The sequence below is a fragment of the Ailuropoda melanoleuca genome, chromosome 8 (genome assembly GCF_002007445.2).
Source record: "Ailuropoda melanoleuca isolate Jingjing chromosome 8, ASM200744v2, whole genome shotgun sequence".
Lineage (NCBI taxonomy): Eukaryota > Metazoa > Chordata > Mammalia > Carnivora > Ursidae > Ailuropoda > Ailuropoda melanoleuca.
Window position 1 is genome coordinate 30,342,649 of NC_048225.1, and position 20,753 is coordinate 30,363,401.

At 35.0% G+C, this 20,753-nt stretch overlaps 1 protein-coding gene across 4 annotated transcripts in view; it reads right to left on the reverse strand.

Annotated features, from left to right (window-relative positions):
- ARHGAP42 (Rho GTPase activating protein 42) overlaps positions 1 to 20,753 on the reverse strand; it is a 270,455-nt gene that overhangs the window by 39,302 nt on the left and 210,400 nt on the right. For all 4 annotated transcript variants that reach the window (XM_034666127.1, XM_034666126.1, XM_034666125.1 and 1 more), the window contains 4 exons: positions 20,633 to 20,733; positions 18,641 to 18,750; positions 16,207 to 16,285; positions 14,077 to 14,116 (listed from right to left, as the gene is read on the reverse strand). In XM_034666127.1, the coding sequence (XP_034522018.1) occupies positions 14,077 to 14,116; positions 16,207 to 16,285; positions 18,641 to 18,750; positions 20,633 to 20,733 (330 nt within the window). The remainder of the gene's footprint in view (positions 1 to 14,076; positions 14,117 to 16,206; positions 16,286 to 18,640; positions 18,751 to 20,632; positions 20,734 to 20,753) is intronic.

A 20,753-nucleotide genomic window follows, 5' to 3' on the forward strand; every position in this document is an offset into this window, starting at 1 on the left:
AAAAAAAAAAAAAAAAAGAAAGAAATAAAAAAAAAAGAGAACTACAGGCTAATATCTCTGATCAACATAGATGAAAAATCCTCAACAGAATACTAGCAAACCAAACCCAACAATACATTAAAAAAAATTATTCACCACAATAAAGTGGGACTTATTCCTGTGATGCACGGGCAGTTCAACATTCACAAACCAATCAACATGACACATTACAGCAACAGGAAAAATGATAAAAAGCATATGATCATTTCAGTAGATGCAGAGAAAGCATGTATCAAAGTATAACATCCATTCATGATACAAACCCTCCACAAAGTAGTCTAGAGGGAACATACCTCAACATAATAAAGACCTTATCTGAAAAACCTACAGCAAACACCATACTTGATGGGGAAAGTTGAAAGCTTCTCCCCTAAGGTCAGGAGCAAAAGAAGGAAGTCCACTCTCAACCACTTTTATTCAATATAGTACTGGAAGTCCTAGCCACAGTGATCAGACAACAACAACAAAAATAAATAAATAAAGTAAAAGGCAACCAAATTGGTAAGGAAGAAATAAAATTTTCACTGTTTGCAGATGTCATGACACTATACATAAAGAAACCCTAAACACTTCACCAAAAAATTACTAGAACTGATAAATGAATTCAGTAAGGTGACAGGATACAAGACCAATATACAGATATCTGGTGCATTTTTCTGCATTAATAATGAAGCAGTAGAAAGAGAAATTAAGAAAACAATCCATTTACAATGGCACTAAAAATAATAAAATATTTAGGAAGAAATGTATCAAAAGAGGTTAAACGCCTGCACATGGAAAACTGTAAAACACTGATGAAAGAAATTGAACATGACAGAAATAAATGGAAAGACATTCAAGCTCATAGACTGGAAGAGTAAATATTGTCATAATGTCTATACTACCCAAGGCAATCTACAGATTTAATTCAATCCCTATCAGAATATCAACAAAACTATTTTTTTTAGATTTTTTATTTATATTTTTGAGAGAAAGACAGAGTAAGCAGGGGGAGGGGCAGAGGGAGAGAATTTTCAAGCAGACTCCCCACTGAGTGTGAAGTCTGACATGGGGGCTCAATCCCAGGACCCAGAAGATCATGACCTGAGCCAAAAGCAAGACTTAGATGTTTAACCAACTGAGCTATCCAGGTACCCTCAATAGTATTTTTGCAAAACTATACAACAAAGAATCCTAAAAGTTGAATGAAACAACAAAAGACTCCCAATAGCAAAAAGAAGTCTTGGAAAAAATACCAAACTGGAAATAACACAATTTGATACTTCAAATTACATAATAAAGCCACAGTAATCAAAACAGTATGGTACTGGCCAAAAACAAACACATGGGTCAACAGAACAGAATAGAAAGCCCAGAAATAAACCCACAACTATATGGTCAATTACTCTTTGTAAAAGGAGGGAAGAATATGTAATGGGAAAAACAGTCTCTTTCAATAAACGGTGCTGGGAAAACTGGACAGCAACATACCAAAGAATGAAACTGGACCACTTTCTTACACCATACACAAAAATAAACTCAAAATGGATGAAGGACCTAAATGTGAGACCTGAAACCACAAAATCCTAGAAGAGAGCACAGTCAGTAACTTCTCCAACATCGGCTGTAACAACATTTTTTGGGATATGTCTTCTGAGGCGAGGGAAATAAAAGCAAAGATAAACTATTGAGATTACATCAAAGCAGAAAGCTTCCACAGTGCAAACGAAAACAACCAACAAAACCAAAGGACATCCTACTGAATGGGAGGAGGTATTTGCTATGACATATCTGGTAAAGGGTTAGTATCCAAAATATATAAAGAACTGATGCAACCCAACACCCAAAAACCAAATAATCCAATTAAAAAATGGGCAGAAGACACGGACAGACATATCTCCAAAGAAGACGTACAGATGGCCAACAGATAAATGAAAAGATGCCCAACATCACTCATCATCAGGGAAGTAAATGCAAATCAAAATCACAATGAGATATCACCTCACCCCAGTCAGATGAGAAAAATAAAAAATACAAGAAAGAACAACCGTTGGTGAGGATGTGGAGAAAAAGCAACACTTGTGCACCGTTGGTGGGAATGCAACCTCATGCAGCCACTGTGGAAGGGTATGGAGAAATTCCTCAAACAATTAAAAATAGAACCACCCTATGATCCAGAAACTGCTCTACTCAAAAAAATTTTATACCCCCAAAATACAAAAACACTAATTCGAAAGAATATATGCACCCCCCCATGTTTATTGCAGCATTATTTACAATAGCCAAACTACAGAAGCAGCCCAAGTATCCATCAATAGATGAATGGATAAAGAAGTTGTGGTATATAGACACAATGGAATTTTACTAAACCATAAGAAAGAATAAAATCTTGACATTTGCAACACCCTGGATGGAGTTAGACAGTATAATGCTAAGTGACATTAGTCAGTCAGAAAAAAGACAAATACCATATGATTTCACTCATATGTGGAGTTTAAGAATCAAAACAAACAAAGGAAAAAAAAGAGAGGGAGAGACAGAGAGACAAACCAAGAAACAGACTCTTAACTATAGAGAACAAACTGATGGTTACCAGAAGGGAGGTGGGAGTGGGGAATGGGTCAAATAGGTGATTGGGATTAAAGAATATACTTCTCATGATGAGCACTGAGTAATGTATGGTATTGTTGAACCACTATATTGTACACCTGAAACTAATATAAGACTGTAAGTTAACTATACTAGAATTAAGGTAAAAAACTTAATAAAAATATGCATATTTGTTGAAAAAATAAATTCACATACACATAAAAAGAAAGACAAAGGAAGACATCACACACACACACACACACACACACACAGGAATACTATTCAGCTATAAAAAAGAATGAAATCTTTCATTTGTAACAACACGGATAGAGCTAGAGTATAATGTTAAGCAAAATAAGCCAGTCAGAGAAAGTCAAATAGTTTTGTGATTTCAATAATAGGTAGAATTTAAGAAGTGAAACAAAGGAGCAAAGGGAAAAAAAAATAAGAAAGAGAGAGATAAACCAAGAAACTGGCTCTTAACTACAGAGAGAAAACTGATGGTTACTGGAGGAGAGGTGGGTGGGGGGATGGGTGACATAGGTGATGGGGATTAAGAGTACACTTATCTTGATAAGCACTTAGTAATATATGGAGCTGTTGAATCACTGTATTGTACACCTGAAACTAATAGAACACTGCATATTAACTACACTGGAATTAAAATTTAATACATATTAATGATAAAATAAAAACATAAGAATAAAAATTTTAAAAATATGGGGGATTAAACATTCATGTAACTCAAAACAAATCTAGAGATAAAAAATATGTATCAAAAAATTGTGCTAACAATAGGCAGAAAACTTTTAAGAAATCCTAGACCTAGAAAACCACTGAAACCTTTCAGGTTTGAGAAATCCATGGCCCAAAAAAGTAGAAGTACTGAACTGGAAAGAGATTTATTATGTGTTATTAGATTAGAATAATCCACAGGACAGTATGACCCAATTTCCTAAAATGGAAAGTTGAGGGTATTGATGTTTCTATTTTCCTAGGAAAAAAACTTTGGAATGATCTATGCAAACCGTAAGTAAAAAGAAGAAGACAGAAGGTAAAATAGTCAGTTTTAGACACTGGACTTTGAAAGTTACCAATGTCTTTTAAAAATAGAGTTTGTTAGAACTTTAAAAAAACCCAATAGATTAAAACATTTAAAATGTCCACACTAAAATATGTATTGTTACCCATAAACACTGGCTCATTTATTCTGTGTCCCCAGGGCTCTACATCAAATGAACAGAATTCAGTCAATGCTTGGGTAAACCCAACAATACAAGAATGAATAGTCATTAAATAAACATAAGAGTTTACTACCCACATGAGAGTAAAACTTCTTTTAGAAGGCAAGTAGGGATTTTTTTTTATTCCAATAACCCAAAGGCCAATCATAATATTATACATTCTGGTATTTTAAAGTATTTATTGAACATAAGAAAACATGTAAATGTAGTGGTAAGGAAATAATTATTTTCAACAAAAAAAACTGAGCCAAAAATTGTAGCTCTAGGTAAAAAGGATACACTAGCATCTTTTTTTCACCGATTAAAACTGTAAGTTTCTGATATTTATAACGTTTGGTTCTTGAGGTCACGTTGTTCAACTTTTCAATAAAGATCAAGAAAGAGAAAATCATTTATTAAAAAATGTCAATAAAACTTGCCCTTGGCAAAATGAATGAAGACAACTGTGGTATCTATATATATATATCTATATCTACCGATTGATGAATTGATCGATAGTTAAAACAGAATTTAAGCATCCACTTTGAGAAGAATAAGCAATAAGCAGGCTATACTGAAGGTATAATGGGATATTTGGCAGCATTACCCCAGTCTATTCTAATAAACCAATATCACAGGCTCCCACAAAGAATGAAATCTTATACATTCAGTCTGAATGTCAGGTCACTCCATGGGAGACACTGTACTGATGTATCCCAAGATCTTGTGCTTTAGCTCTTTTCACATGACATGAGTAAATAGAACACTATCAATCAATTCAATGATACAAAAGAATATACTATGTTGACAGAAAATAACCATGCATTTTTGTTTTGTTTCCTCTGAACACCCTTTGGTATTGTCTGAAAGAGTATAAGGAGGTTGCTTAGTGGAGAGATAGCCCCCACATTGGATCTGGGGTTGAATCTCAGTCTAGTATTTACTACTGTATGAATGGGAGTGTGCCTATTAATGTTTGTGAACTCTAGTTCTTTTATTTATAAAATGAGAGAAGTGATAACACATATGTTAAAGGGCTGTAGTAAAATGAAGACAAAAGCACGTGAAGCACTGAAGAACATAAAAAAATGGGACAAACCTAATTAAATGCTTGTTTCCTTCTCCATGTGCTCCTATCCATACATCACTGCTATATGAAGAAAAATAGATGGAGAAATGACAAAAGAAGTCATTCATTAGTTCCTTTTTTAAAAAAAAATATTTATTTTAGAGAGAGGGAGAGCACACAAGAGAAAAGAGGGGCAGAGGGAGAGAGAAATCCTCAAGCAGACTCCCTGCTGAGCTCAGAGCCTGATGTGGGGCTCAATCCCAGGACCTGGAGATCATAACCTGTGCCGAAATCAAGAGTCAAATGCACAACTGACTGAACCACCCAGGTGCCCTCAATCAGTCATTAATTCTAACCAGATTTAAGAGATAGTTGTTACTCTCTTGCTTACTTGCTGTCTTACTGGGCATAGTTTTAATTTCTCTTTGCCTGTTTCCTCTTCTATACAGTAAGGATAATAGAACTATCTTCTTCATAGGACTGTTCACAGATGAAATACATTAATATTTGCAAAGCTCCTAGGATACTGCTTGCAATATAGTAACTGCCACAATAGTGTGGCTATCAGCAGCAGCAGCAGCAGCAAGAGGAAAATATAAATATCTACATATATAAATTACATGAACAAGGCATTCTTTGGGCATAACTAAAGTCACTGGGGCTTGAGGAACTGTCTGCCAGGAGTCTTATTTTTCAAAAAGGCATACTATATTACTTATTTTAAAATATTTGGAGCCAGAGTACTAATCTATGTAAATGTAAATCAAATGTAAGTCAGGTATAAACCCCTCAGGCCCTGCAACCTAGCTGGCCACTGAAAAGATAAGTTGGATATTAAAAAATGTCTGCATCATATTTCAGTAAATTACAATAAACAAACACATCCTCTCACTGGCTTGAACAGATTGGAATAGGCTGGGATTACTCTTCACTCATATTTGTTGCCCCTTCCTTTAGGAAGATTATGTTTCTTAGCTCCTTTAAAGACAGGCTTGGCTATATGATAGAAACTAACCAATGAAATATGAATGGAAGTGACAAATGCCATTATCCAGCAGACACTAAGAGTCAATATAATTCTGCCAATTCTGCTAAGGTCTGGGGAGAAGAGGGCAACATGGATTAAATAGGCTACAGCATACTCTGTCTCCCAGTGCCTGATGTAGGAGGCAGTCACAAGGAGTGGTGTTTCTGAGGGAAGTCGGGGAAAACAAATTCTGTAATGGAAAACAAGCAACTTCCTAAAGCCATGAAGAGGTTATTGCATTTAATGTCAGTGCTAATGGGAATTTAACAAAATTAGGTTCTTTATAGCTTAAAAAAACCCTTAGTGTTCTACTGAAATAATAAGTGGAACGGGTCCTTACAAAAACTAATCACATCATTCATTAAAGGCTGATAATTTATCATAATTCTTCTTTAGTGGAGGTCAAGGTACTCCTGCTTCAACAGTAAAGAGTGGAGCATACCCATCCTACACAGGAGGGCTCAATGCCTGGTTCAGGTTAATCATTGGTTAATCAGGGCTCAATGCCTGGTTCAGAGCAGGCAGCCAATAAGTGCTTATTGATTAACAGTTTGCTAGTTATTGGTTTGCAAGTGGGTTATGCAAGTACCCTTGCGTCTAGAAGTGTTAGTACTTAGCTAACAGGAGTGAATTTTTGTCAACTCCTCCCCAGAGGCCTCAGCCCCATGTCTCCCTGGTAAGAAAGGGCCAGAAGGATATGCAGAATACAAATACCACCAAATTCCTAGGAACTGAAACGCTATAATATTAATGATACTTGGCTTTCAGGGGTAGAAGCAGAAAACAAGCTAACTTAAAGAACTTTATCTACTCAATCAAAAGTAAGTGTAAACATTATTTTTTTTCCTCCAGAAACTATTCAGGGCTAAAGCTTTTATTGAAATCCAAATAAAGCTTCCAAAAGGCAGTTTAACAGCATAATAGCTATTAATCTCAAGAGAATTCAAACAGCCACGAGAAAAAGAGAAAGAACAATCTTCTGTAGAGCTAACAAAGCAAAAGTCCTTGTACCTTCAATTTCCTAGCAATTAAAAACCCAGCATGTCCTTACAGATATAATCTACTTGGCCTTACAGTACCTTCTCAGAGTTGACAAAACAAAGCAACATTTGTCTTTAATTTCTAATTCACTTTTCTAATCTATTTCAGATTAAAAAACTACTTATCACAGATAATTATTATCATACTATCTATGGCTTGAAAGAAACAGAAAAAAAGTGAGTGCATTTATTGGTGTTTGTGATATCCACAGGACCATTTCTCCCTAAAGGATGAGCAGTTCGTCCCCCACAGCCCTGGTCCAAACTGTTCCTTCTTCCTGCTCTGCCCATGAAAAGCATTTGAGCTATAACCCTCTTCCTGCGTCTCACGATGGAAACAAAATTATTTGATCAAAGGCCTGGTGGAGGATGTGGACAGGAGGAGGAGGATGTGATCTAGGGATATCTGAGAACTTCCAGAATTAAACTAGCTAAACAGCAGTATGAGGCTCAAAAAACTTGTGACAGATGGCAATTGTCTAGCATAAGAAGAATAAGCTTAATTTTTCTTCCCTTAATTGCTGGGAAGAACATGTTCCCTAAGTACACATGGGGAAAGTCACTGAACCACAGTGGCAGAAATTGAGTTTTGGGGGAAATTCTGAAAGTATCTTCTGGTCCAGTCATGAGGACATGTGGACATGTACATGAGACTGAATGTTGAGTGACTGTTAGGATGTGGCCAAATCATGACTTTCATTAGCAGAAACATCATTTGAAATTAAAGGACTTCTTTTTTTCCTATTCACAATACATGGAATAAAGTAGGTACACAATGGCATACTGTTGAACAGAACTGCATAAAAGAATGAGAATATAGTATCTTTTCTTTCTCAATTCTCACTTCTTCCAATCTAGGGTAGAAGGACTAGCTGAAAAACCACCATACAAAACATGTTTGAGTGGGAACAAATCTCAGGGAGCCAACAGAGAATGTCAGAGCAAGCAAGCTTAGGAAAAATGACAACTGCCTCTGTCCCTGTTAACAACTAGTACCAAGCTAGAGGTTTTGGGACACAAAAGGTGTGTCACGAAAGATAATTTGTTTCAAACAGTACAGTACTGACACAAAAATAGACACATAGGTCAACAGAACAGAATAGAAAGCCCAGAAATAAACCCACAACTATATGGTCAATTACTCTTTGTAAAAGGAGGGAAGAATATGTAATGGGAAAAAGTCTCTTTCAATAAACGGTGCTGGGAAAACTGGACAGCAACATACCAAAGAATGAAACTGGACCACTTTCTTACACCATACACAAAAATAAACTCAAAATGGATGAAGGACCTAAATGTGAGACCTGAAACCACAAAATCCTAGAAGAGAGCACAGTCAGTAACTTCTCCAACATCGGCTGTAACAACATTTTTTGGGATATGTCTTCTGAGGCGAGGGAAATAAAAGCAAAGATAAACTATTGAGATTACATCAAAGCAGAAAGCTTCCACAGTGCAAACGAAAACAACCAACAAAACCAAAGGACATCCTACTGAATGGGAGGAGGTATTTGCTATGACATATCTGGTAAAGGGTTAGTATCCAAAATATATAAAGAACTGATGCAACCCAACACCCAAAAACCAAATAATCCAATTAAAAAATGGGCAGAAGACACGGACAGACATATCTCCAAAGAAGACGTACAGATGGCCAACAGATAAATGAAAAGATGCCCAACATCACTCATCATCAGGGAAGTAAATGCAAATCAAAATCACAATGAGATATCACCTCACCCCAGTCAGATGAGAAAAATAAAAAATACAAGAAAGAACAACCGTTGGTGAGGATGTGGAGAAAAAGCAACACTTGTGCACCGTTGGTGGGAATGCAACCTCATGCAGCCACTGTGGAAGGGTATGGAGAAATTCCTCAAACAATTAAAAATAGAACCACCCTATGATCCAGAAACTGCTCTACTCAAAAAAATTTTATACCCCCAAAATACAAAAACACTAATTCGAAAGAATATATGCACCCCCCCATGTTTATTGCAGCATTATTTACAATAGCCAAACTACAGAAGCAGCCCAAGTATCCATCAATAGATGAATGGATAAAGAAGTTGTGGTATATAGACACAATGGAATTTTACTAAACCATAAGAAAGAATAAAATCTTGACATTTGCAACACCCTGGATGGAGTTAGACAGTATAATGCTAAGTGACATTAGTCAGTCAGAAAAAAGACAAATACCATATGATTTCACTCATATGTGGAGTTTAAGAATCAAAACAAACAAAGGAAAAAAAAGAGAGGGAGAGACAGAGAGACAAACTAAGAAACAGACTCTTAACTATAGGAATCAATGAAATAGGTGATGGCAATTAAGGAGGGCACTTGCGATGAGCACTTGGTGAGGTATGGATTTGCTGGACTTACTGACCCACTATATTGTACACCTGAAACTAATATAACACTGTATGTTAACTAGACTGGAATTAATATTAAAAATAAATACAACTACCTTACAATCCAGTAATCACACTACTGGGTACTGAAAAAATACAAAAACACTAATTCAAGGGGATACAGGCACCTCTATGTTTACTACAGCATTATTTATAATAACAAATTTATGGAAGCAGCCCAAATGTCCATCAATAGATGAATGAATAAATAAAACATAATATATGTATTACCCATCCATATAAAACAATGAAATCTTGCCATTTGCAATGACATGGATGGAGCTAGAGTATAATGCTAAATGAAATAAGTCAGTCAGAGAAAGACAAATACCACATGGTTTCATTCCTATGTAGAACTTAGGAAACAAAAGAAACAAAGGGAAAAAAGAAAGAGAGAGACAAACCAAGAAACATACTCTTAACTACAGAGAACAAACTGCTGGTTACCAGAAGGGAGTTGAGGGATGGGTGAAATAGGTGATGGGGATTAAAGAGCACACTTATCATGATGAGCACAGAGTAATGTACAGAATTGCTGAATCACTATATCGTACACCTGAAACTAATATAACACCATATGTTAACTATACTGGAATTAAAATAAAAAACGTAATAAAACCAAAAAGAAATTGGTTTCTTTGAAGATGGGCTCAAATTATGGAGCACTATTGATATGTTAGTCTTTAAAAAGAATCCCTAATGGCACAGCCTGAGGAATAGTTCAGTTCTACTCTTAACTGAATAATATTTTTTTAATATTGATGGCAGACATTGCTATTCTCAAAGTTTATGAGGGTCCTAAAGTCTTAGAATTTCAAGAAAAGAATACTGTAGTAGCAAGCATATTTTATAACCAGAAGCATTTGTGGACCAATTCTTTAGTTTTTATACTTAGTCCTTTTTCATTAAGAAGTGTCAAACTTTCCTTCTTTATTGAAGTATATGCTAGTCTCATTTGCAGCATCTATACTCTGAAAACAGTAAAGTAAGAGTAACCACAAAATACTGAGATTTTTTTTCATGTTAGGTTTGTAAAGACAGTCTCATTACTCTACAGTCACAGAATAGTTTTACTCTTCATTTCATGGCATACATTCTCTGTATATTCACAGTATGGCCCTATTTTAGGATGTTAAATAGTTTTTACTCTATTACCTTTAGGCTTTTAATGAAAGCAAAAACATTATGACCACTTTTAATGGTTAACAGTCAAAACAAATTTTTATCTGAGTTTTATATTTTATAATCCTATGCTTCATTATTAGATTCATCAGTTCAAAAATACAAACATATCTCATGCAAAACGGAGTTTCCAAAGGATAGATAACTAGAGTATTTCAAGATAAACAGGATCCATCTGAATTACTAAGGCTATAAAGATGCACTTCCCAAGGTGACAAATGAATCAAGACTAGTACTGGTTTCAAATACCAACTGAGAGAAAAGCTACAAATGGAAATTGATATAATTCTTCACTTTTGAGAGGAGTCAAATGTCAAAAAGGAACACAGAGATCTCAAAAAACAGGATGATACACAGAAAAACGCTAGAAGGGATGAACATAAAGATAAAAGCTGCTGTGCACTCCTAACATCACGAGCTTACATGATTAATTCAAGACTTAAAAACGAGGTCTGAGAACTTTACCATCACTGGAATACAATTTTGAACTGAAACAAATAAAATTCCAGACATGTCACTAGGAAGGAAACATGATGCTGTTCTCAGGTGAACCATATGCTTGAGTCTGGAATACTGCTGAGTATTAATGTATATATTATTAGTTACTAAAGTTATTAAATCACTAGTAAAATAGTGGTATATTGATAAGACACATGATAAAAGAGATAAGAATTAAGATTACAGTCTGAGCAAGAGATTCAAAGTTCCACTAATACATTTTAGGCCTTGATGTAGTAAAACATTTAAAATTACATGCAAAAATATTAAACCCTGAGGACCTGGAAAGCCCATCAACTAGTCTAAAAGGTAGATCATTTCAGGGAAAGGGACTTCAATGCATGCGGATTGAGGAATATTTAGAAAACCTTGCTCATGTAAACTAGCAATAGCAAAAAGTCCACCCCACAGCTTGCAGGGAGCTTATTTCTATAAGGTACATTCAATCCTGTGCCTCCACTTCTTTTTATTGATGGCACATGCCATAGTCTTGTCTTTTCAACAGAGTAGTGATTGTACTTGGGTGAGCAAATTTGAATTTAAGAATGTGGAAAAACAATCAGAAATAAGTGTGATTTTGGATAAGTTAGCTTTAAGCCTACATAGAACTTCAGAAATCACAACACAATTTTGTGTATAATTTAGAATGTTTAGAATACTTAAATGGATATTAATCTCAGCATTTATAAGCCAATTGACTAGATTACAGAAGATACTATCAGTTTAGAAGGATTATATTAGCCAGAATCAGAAACTTGCCTTATTAGAGTGCTGAATTTGGGAGAATAGGATTTACTAGCTGTGCAATTATATCTTGATATGTCTAAAAAAACGTTCATTGATTAAATGTATAAATGGGGGAATTCTATCAAATTTATGAAAACATAAAGTGAAAATGACATTTTTAAATTTAGGACACATACATAAAATAAGATCTGTATATAAAAATAGGCTGAAAGAAAAAATATAGCTTAAGATAATAAAAATAAAACTAAGGTTAAGGGGCGCCTGGGTGGCACAGCGGTTAAACGTCTGCCTTCGGCTCAGGGCGTGATCCCGGCGTTATGGGATCGCCCCACATCAGGCTCCTCCGCTATAAGCCTGCTTTTTCCTCTCCCACTCCCCCCTGCTTGTGTTCCCTCTCTCGCTGGCTGTCTCTGTCTCTGTCGAATAAATAAATAAAATCTTTAAAAAAAAAAACAACAAAAAAACCCCCTAAGGTTAAGATTTATAACTTCAAGCACTATATCTTAATAAAGCAAACATAATTATAATATTCTTTTCTATGATCAAAATCTCCCCTTGGGCAATAAAGGCCTATTGGCACTAAGAGCAACCATAAGAGCAAATGTGCGCTGAGCACACATACCTCATGGAAAGCCTGTATTGAGTACTAAGAAAAAGGGGACAAGGGTTCTGTCACAAGTTGCTCAGAGAACTAAGTAGGATACTAAAACACTATACCAAAAGCCAAAATGTGAGAAATGACACAAACACACGGACTCTAGGATAGCCACTTTTCTGAAAAATACACCATTTTATAATTACAAATGGTGGCATAGTGATGTTTCAATTGACTAACGCCACAAGAAATCAGATTTCTAAAAGAGTCTTTAAGGCATAAAGAAGTGTATTCCCCCTCCACAGCCTGAGTACATGTGATAACTTTCTTATTCAAATTTCCTAGTTATGATAGAAGTGCATTAAAGATCAAATATGTTCTCACTGACTTCACCATGTCCCCGTTTAAAGCATTACTCAATACCATATATAGGTTCAGTTGTTTTCCAAGGATTCATTCTTGAGTAGGTTCATTGAAGTCAAAAGAACTATCTTTATACTATACATGAAAAATGAAACCAATATTAGAAAACACATTTCAAACTCTACTCAAATGCAAAATATATAATATATTGCCCTTTAGGTAATTGTTTAGAAAGAACATTTGGTACTTATCTGTTGCTTATTATTTCCACGAATAGATACAATGGAAGATTTTATACTAATCGCTTTCTTTGATTTGCAATAAAGAAATGAAAGAATAAAAACTGGAAATAATTTTTTAAGTCTTTAACATTAAGAGTATTTTAAATCATGTTTTTTCTTTTGATAATTTCTGAAATTAATTGTTAGGAACAATTTTATTTAGTTAAAAATAATAGGCTTTTTCATACACTCAATATGTACAACTCTCAAATGAGTGCTTTCCTAGTTTTTATCATTACTCTATTCTAAGTTGCATTGTATTAGCAATTTAAAAGTCAGGGTTATTATTAATCCTGTTTTAAAAATAAATTTAGACATCATGAGAGAAAGTAATTGAGTTAAAAAAAAACCTTGAAATCGCTTTTTAAGATATACATATAACCTTAGAAACAAATATACAAAATAATTTTTATATGTCAAATAATCTGACCATGTAGAGTACATAAAAAAGAAAATACCTTAAAATAACCAAGGGTAAAAGGGGGCAAGAAGGTGGCAGATGGTTAAAGAGGATTTAGAATGTGATGGAAAACACATAAAATGGTTTAATACTAGGATTCAGTAATTCTATAGTGAGACAAAAGGTTTTCCTACATATCCCATGCATTATGACAATGTCTTTATACATCACACTCTTGGGTACAATCTCCTAAAACCAGCACAAAGTATTCATGTCTTTAGTCTTGTCACTAGAACAAGGAAACTAAAATAAAGAAACTTGCTACTGCCACTGAAAACATTTAAAAAATCAAACTAAATATCAACTGTTCAAATCTCTTCCTAGGATAAAGCAAGGTACATACCTGTAAGTAAATAAACATCAAACAAATAAAAATTAATTTTGGTTACTATAACACCAGCAGCTAGTGGCTTTGACTTGAGAAACTTCCTGGAACGAAAATCTTAAATTTGCTTAACTGTCAGATCAACGATATGTTTTCCCAGAATTAACTCAATATCACATAATACTTTTGTGATTAAAAAAAAAACTGTAATAAAATTTTAAATAATTATTAAAACAACTTACTTTCTTCTTTCTTGCTAATAATGGCAGGCAGGGTGTAAATCTGAAATACAAAGGAAGTCTAATCAGTTAATGACCCTGCACAGAAAGCAGGGGGATGTTGGTATAATGATACACAAAGGGAGTATCTTGATTTCAAGATCCTACAACTGGTCCAGCTTCTTACTCTGTCAACCTACCTTGTGTTTCCCACTTCTTTCCCTCACGACTGTCCAGCCCTGAGCAAGGTTCTACCCTGTTCTTCTGATTTATATATCTCATTCTATTACCTGACATGATGCACACTATGTATCCTTTCTTCAGAAGGGATCTCATGATGGATTTTACCAGATTACTCCTTCCTCAAACGATCTCTTTAGTGTTTTGTTCTCAACATGACTTAACTTGTACCTGATCTGTCACACCTAAATTTGCTCTAGGTCAAGGCTTACCTTACAACTATTAGTGGCAAAGGGTCAAATCATTTTGTTTTAATTTTTAATTTTTAATTAGCTGATATTTTTAAAAGTTAAAATAAAACATAATAAACATTATAAAGAACAGATGCAGAGTCCAAATTTTTTATTATTAAGCTCAATAGAAGTAAAATCACTTCTCCAAATTGCTATAAAATTTTCCAGAGGTTTAATCATATTTTCTGCACTCATTTTATTGTGGACTGGTAGCAGTTGGAGGGATGGCCTCAAAGTCTAGGGACCACACTTTATATAGCTATGTTGTTGCATAGGTACTTTGCACAAGGTTGTTCATAGATTCTTTGCCAACTGAAGGATAGTTAGTTCTCAAGGGACAGAACAGGGCCTCCTATTTTCTTTGTGTGTTCACACCTTCAACCATCCAATGCAGTGTTCTTCACAAAGAAAACAGACAATGATCAATGATTTATTCCCTTTTTTACATAAGCCTCCCTAATAATTTTAAGTAAATTATCATGCCCACATTGAAATAACTATTAAAACAGTGGAAATATGGATGGAAGGGAAAATGTCAAGCCAAAAGGCAGTTTTACCAAATGAGACTTATTTTTTTAAAGATTTATTTATTTATTTGGGGGGAGGGGCAGAAGGAGAGAAAGAATCTTTTTTTTTTTTTTTTTAAGATTTTATTTATTTATTTGACAGAGATAGAGACAGCCAGCGAGAGAGGGAACACAAGCACGGGGAGTGGGAGAGGAAGAAGCAGGCTCACAACGGAGGAGCCTGATGTGGGGCTGGATCCCATAACGCCGGGATCACGCCGTGAGCCGAAGGCAGACACTCAACCGCTGTGCCACCCAGGCGCCCCAGGAGAGAAAGAATATTAAGCAGATTCCCCACTGAGCGCAGAGCCTGATGACATGGGGCTCAATCTCAAGACTCTTTGATAATGACTTGAGCCAAAATCAAGAGCTGGATGCTTAACTGACTGAGCCACCCAGGCACCCCACCACATGAGACTTTTTTTTTTTTAATGTTTTTTTAATGTTTTTTTATTATATTATGTTAGTCACCATACAGTACATCCCGGTTTCTGATGTAAAGTTCCATGATTATTAGTTGCATATAACACCCAGTGCACCATGCAATACGTGCCCTCCTTACTACCCATCACCAGTCTATCCCATTCCCCCACCCCCTCCCCTCTGAGGCCCTCAGTTTGTTTCTCAGAGTCCATAGTCTCTCATGCTTCATTCCCCCTTCTGATTACCCCCCCTTTCTTTACCTCTTTCTTCCCCTACCGATCTTCCTAGTTCTTATGTTCCATAGATGAGAGACTTTTAAACAATGATATAGACCACAGGATTAGTTCTTACCCTAAACCTTTGCTCATCACACTGATCATGAAGCCTAGCACAGGCCTTGAAAAGAGTGAGAACTCAATTATTAACTGAATAAAATAATCCAAGCAGCAAGGCTAAGTTAGTGATAAGTAATTTGTTAGTGATTTTAGGATTTTAAATCAGGAATTCCCCCTGAGAAACAAATTAGAAAGTTAAGCCAATGAGTGAGACAACACTAGAAAAACAGTAAAAGGCTCTACTCTGATTTGCTATACTAAAATTTTCAAATACACTACAGACATTAAAAAAAATTTCAGATGTACTTTGTACTTAGAACAATAAAACCTAAATTATAAGATGTATCATATTCTTACCGGTTCTTTACCATCCATGGCCTCAAGCCAGAGTTTGCGATTAGCTTCTGAGAATGCCTGTAATGTGATGATTCCATGCCTATTAAAAACAAATACCTTTCAGAAAAATCACTGTGGGGCACAATACACACATACACACACAAACAAATATTTTTTAATTCTAATGTTTGTAGGTAGTAAAATCATTGGTTTAGCTATGACTGCCTGAAGGAGACTAGTTCCAAACTATTTCCTCTGAAAGGACCAAAAAAGATGACAAAGTTACATTCACCAAAGTTCAGAACCACCTAAATGTTCTACAACATGAGAATGATTAAGATTATGATCCCAATGTGGTATAATCTAGTCACCAAAAATAATTACAATGAGTATACAGTAATATGAAAAGTATCATACCATAATTAGTTAATTATCAAAAAGTCACTAAGCCAAAGTGTTTATCTATACCATGATCACAATATTAAAATTAATTTATTTAAAAATCATTCTTTCCCATGTACCCATTCTGAAATAGTTACTTGAGGATGTACTTCAAGAGAGAAAGAGCGAGCAAAGGGAAGGAGGAAACCAATGTAAGACAGAAAAAGACATGAAATTCAGAAACAGTTAAATTAACCTAGTTAATGGCAGATAGTCCATAAAATAAATTTAAACAGGAAATTAGAGGACTCCGGGAAGAGGTACACTGAAGAGGAAATTTCAGTTAAATATTGCATGATTGAAAACTGGTATGATCTAAAACTGTGATGAAGGCATATTATCTCTTGTGTAAACAGGAAAACAGAACGTTGGAATGACAGGAAAAGGAAAAATGTATATGAGGATGAAGATCATTTTATCTTGGAGAATCTAAGCCAGTATCAACAAAAATAATAAGATAACAATATTTTTTGGCTGTTTATTATGTGTCAGGCATTATGTTATAAAAGTGTTTCCTTTTTTTATCTAATTTAATCTTCACAGGAACCCTCTGAGGTGGGTACTTATTATCCTTATTTTACAGAAGAGACAACCAAAGCACAACTTAACAATGTGCCCCAGGGTTACAGAACTAAAAAGTGCTGAAACAAAGAAAAATCACTAGCGTGTTGGCATCTGTCTACATAGAAAATCCAGAAGTTCCTACCACAAAACTATTAAAGTCAATAAAGAGCTCAACAACTATGCTGGATATAGATTAATATATTAAAAAGATTAATAGACTTTCAATACAGGAGTCTCAACCATTTGGGAAAAATATACTAATGAATTCTACTCAAAATTGTAATAAAATGAAAATACTCAAGAATAATGAAAAAAATAAAAAATCTTCAAAGAGAGTTTAACTCTCAAAAACTTTTTTTTAAAGATTTTATTTATTTATTCGACAGAGATGGAGACAGCCAGCGAGAGAGGGAACACAAGCAGGGGGAGTGGGAGAGGAAGAAGCAGGCTCATAGCAGAGAAGCCTGATGTGGGGCTCGATTCCATAACGCCGGGATCACGCCCTGAGCCGAAGGCAGACGCTTAACCGCTGTGCCACCCAGGTGCCCCTAATTAATAACTTTAATGCTACTCCAGTCAAAAATCCCAAAGGATTTGTTTTGGAAAGAAAGGGAAACTTAATAAGTAGATCCATAAAATCTAAGAACACAGTGCCAAAATATTTAACACAATTTTTAGAAAGCATAAAAAACAGGGGTCTTGCCTTACTAAGTAGTCACAAGCTACATATATGTAAACTAAGTATATGAGTATTACAGTATGCATTTTATATAGTGCACACACATAAAGCTAGAATATTCAGAAAACTATGGTAGTAATGCAGAGGAAGAAAAATAGATCATGGAATAGAAGAGAGATCAAGAAGTATACCCATTCTTATTTAGTTTCTGTTCTTATATTGATACAAGAAAAAAAAAGGAGAGCTAAAACACCCCACTAGGTTATAAGCTTGCATGTACAAAATTTACGTCTCTCCCGGTATCCTGTGGCTAAGAATGCTCTATGCTCTACATAGAGCAGGCACCGAATTTCACTGGCTGAAGGAAACTTCTGGCATTTCCAGCTGTGTCCTATTACTACTTGGAAGGCCACCAGTCTTCAAAAGTCTACAAAAAGCTTATCCAAGAGTGATGAGCAACACTGTCTGGATCATTCATAATGATGGGAACTCCAGTCCACCACACATCCCCTAATGTAGTTATTTATGTTGTTGATTCCCCAAATTCTTCTTTGAGTGATGTTGCTTTTTGCTAGCATTTTTGATCTATTTTTTGAAAGCATCATGCAATATATATTTGTTGAATAAATGCATAAAAAATGAAATAAATATGCATACTGCTTTTCAACATCGAAAAACAAGTACTTGTATGCTGTTTCATATTTATATCTAAACATAGAAACAAATAATTGAACTTATTAAAAAATGTAAAGTGAAAAGAAAACCTCAAACCTTTCAACTACTTCTATGTCAAAGCAGAATCGTTTGTCAATTGAGTCTGTCTTTCGTCGGATACAAGATTTCAATTTAAACATTTCTGGTGAACCAGTAACAAGGCCATTCTGAAACAAGAGGGAGAACACATTAGTGACATGATGACAAGGGCAACTGGAAAATATAAATATGCCAACTAAGGTTGCTGCACTGGGTTAACTTTAAATACAGATTATGTATAAAGGTCATAATTACATTTTGTCCTCTGAATATAGACTTTTTGCTTTGGTGACTGCTCAATTGTAATGCAGTTAATAAATTAATCACATATACATTTTAATTAAAGAATTCTGTGGTATGCCTGTCTAGTAGTCTTAAACATATTTACTTATGTTAAATTGCACTACAATGTACATTCTTTAGGACTTCAGATTTAGAAAAAGTGTGAAATCATAGTTACCATAATGTCACAATTAGATATACAGAGCTTGCCAGGATACGACACTGCTGTTTTGGCATCAAAATGCCTAGGTTGCTAAGAGATTAGTATTGTTCATTTGTGTGTGTGTGTGCGTATGTGAGCAAGTATGTGTACGAATGTGCATGTGTGTTTGTGCATTACAGCCTTATAGTGTTAAATGATAATTGGCTCAAAGTCTCAGGAGAGCTACCAAAATAATGCATTTCTAGTATTTACTTGTTATAAATGTATTGCTATCATACACACTGCATGACTGCTTTGCTCATAACCAATTGCTGCTCTGCTACTAAACTATAACTCTTTGGATAGGATACAACAAAAAGCTCAAGTCATAAGAATTCTCTTCTATACCTGAGATACCAGTTACCGTAAGGGGAGTATTTACCTAATGTCTGGTTAATTCTACCATCTTTGGTTACAAAGAGCATAGATTTATTAACAGAACCTTGGTTTGTGTCTATTTGCTAACAGCTCACTGACTGTCACATAAGCTGACTTTCAGGCAACACCTTTTCTTATGAAATCTGTAAAGAACACACTAGGCATTAACTTCTCATGATGGTAGGAACTGAAGGTTTTTTTTGCTCTGGTTATGTTCTCCTTATATTATGTCTCTCCAATTGAATTATTAGACTCTATTGAATGCCCAAGCACAATAAGTTTCAGCTGATGTATTTGAGTATATATCTAAGTTAGATCAGCATTTACCTCTGCTATGATCTATACCACAAATTAGCTGGGTGAGTCACTTACTTTCTACCACTTTGATTTTCTAATCTGTTAAAATAAGGCTGGACTATGTAATCTTGAGGATTCTTAGATGATGGTCACAATTACCTAAGTCTTAAGTTCAGTCACTTGCCATATCATATCATAATTCACAAAAAGATTATACACCACATACAGTAAAGGTTTTGTACTCTGTAGCACTTCCTAATATAAAATACACTTTGTTCTATGCTGTTCACTAGCCATGCAAGACATTCAGTGACCAATTTACTTTTGGAGTAAATGGGCATCAACTGATTTCTCCTGAATGCTGGCCAGGATTGCAGTAAACAGTACACAGTGTAGAAGAGGAAGTGGCATGCAGGGGCAAGAGGCAGCCTCCCACAGAGGTGACCTGGAGGAAAGATGCAGAGTCCTTGAGCCTGGTCCAGCCACTGGGAGTCTCTACTAAGGTGCTAGCCAACCAACAGCATAAACAACTCTGTGCCAAGGATATGAAAGGACACGTCTGTGGTCTACTAAACGTTCTCTACATTTAACTCAACTGTTTATAAACATTCTGTGGTAAGGTAAAGGAAAATCCTGGCTGCTCTTTTTAAGTCATCAAGATCACTGAAGTTAGAGAAAACTTTTTTGACTCTTCAGTTTTTAAAAATTGTTTAAATGCTTATTAGAAAAGCAAGCATATAATAAAAAATCATTTTAAAAAAAAGCAAGCAAATATAATTTTATTTTGCTTTTTTACTTCCATTACTTAGCTAACAAGCTCAGTTAAAAAAAAAAAAAAGAAGAAAACTCACCATTTTCCCACTGGATTTCATTTCTGAAACACTCATTGTAAATGTTTTACTTCCCTTATCATATGTACAATAATGTTTAATCCACGTAAAACCAAGTGGTCCTGATGTAAGGAAACAAACA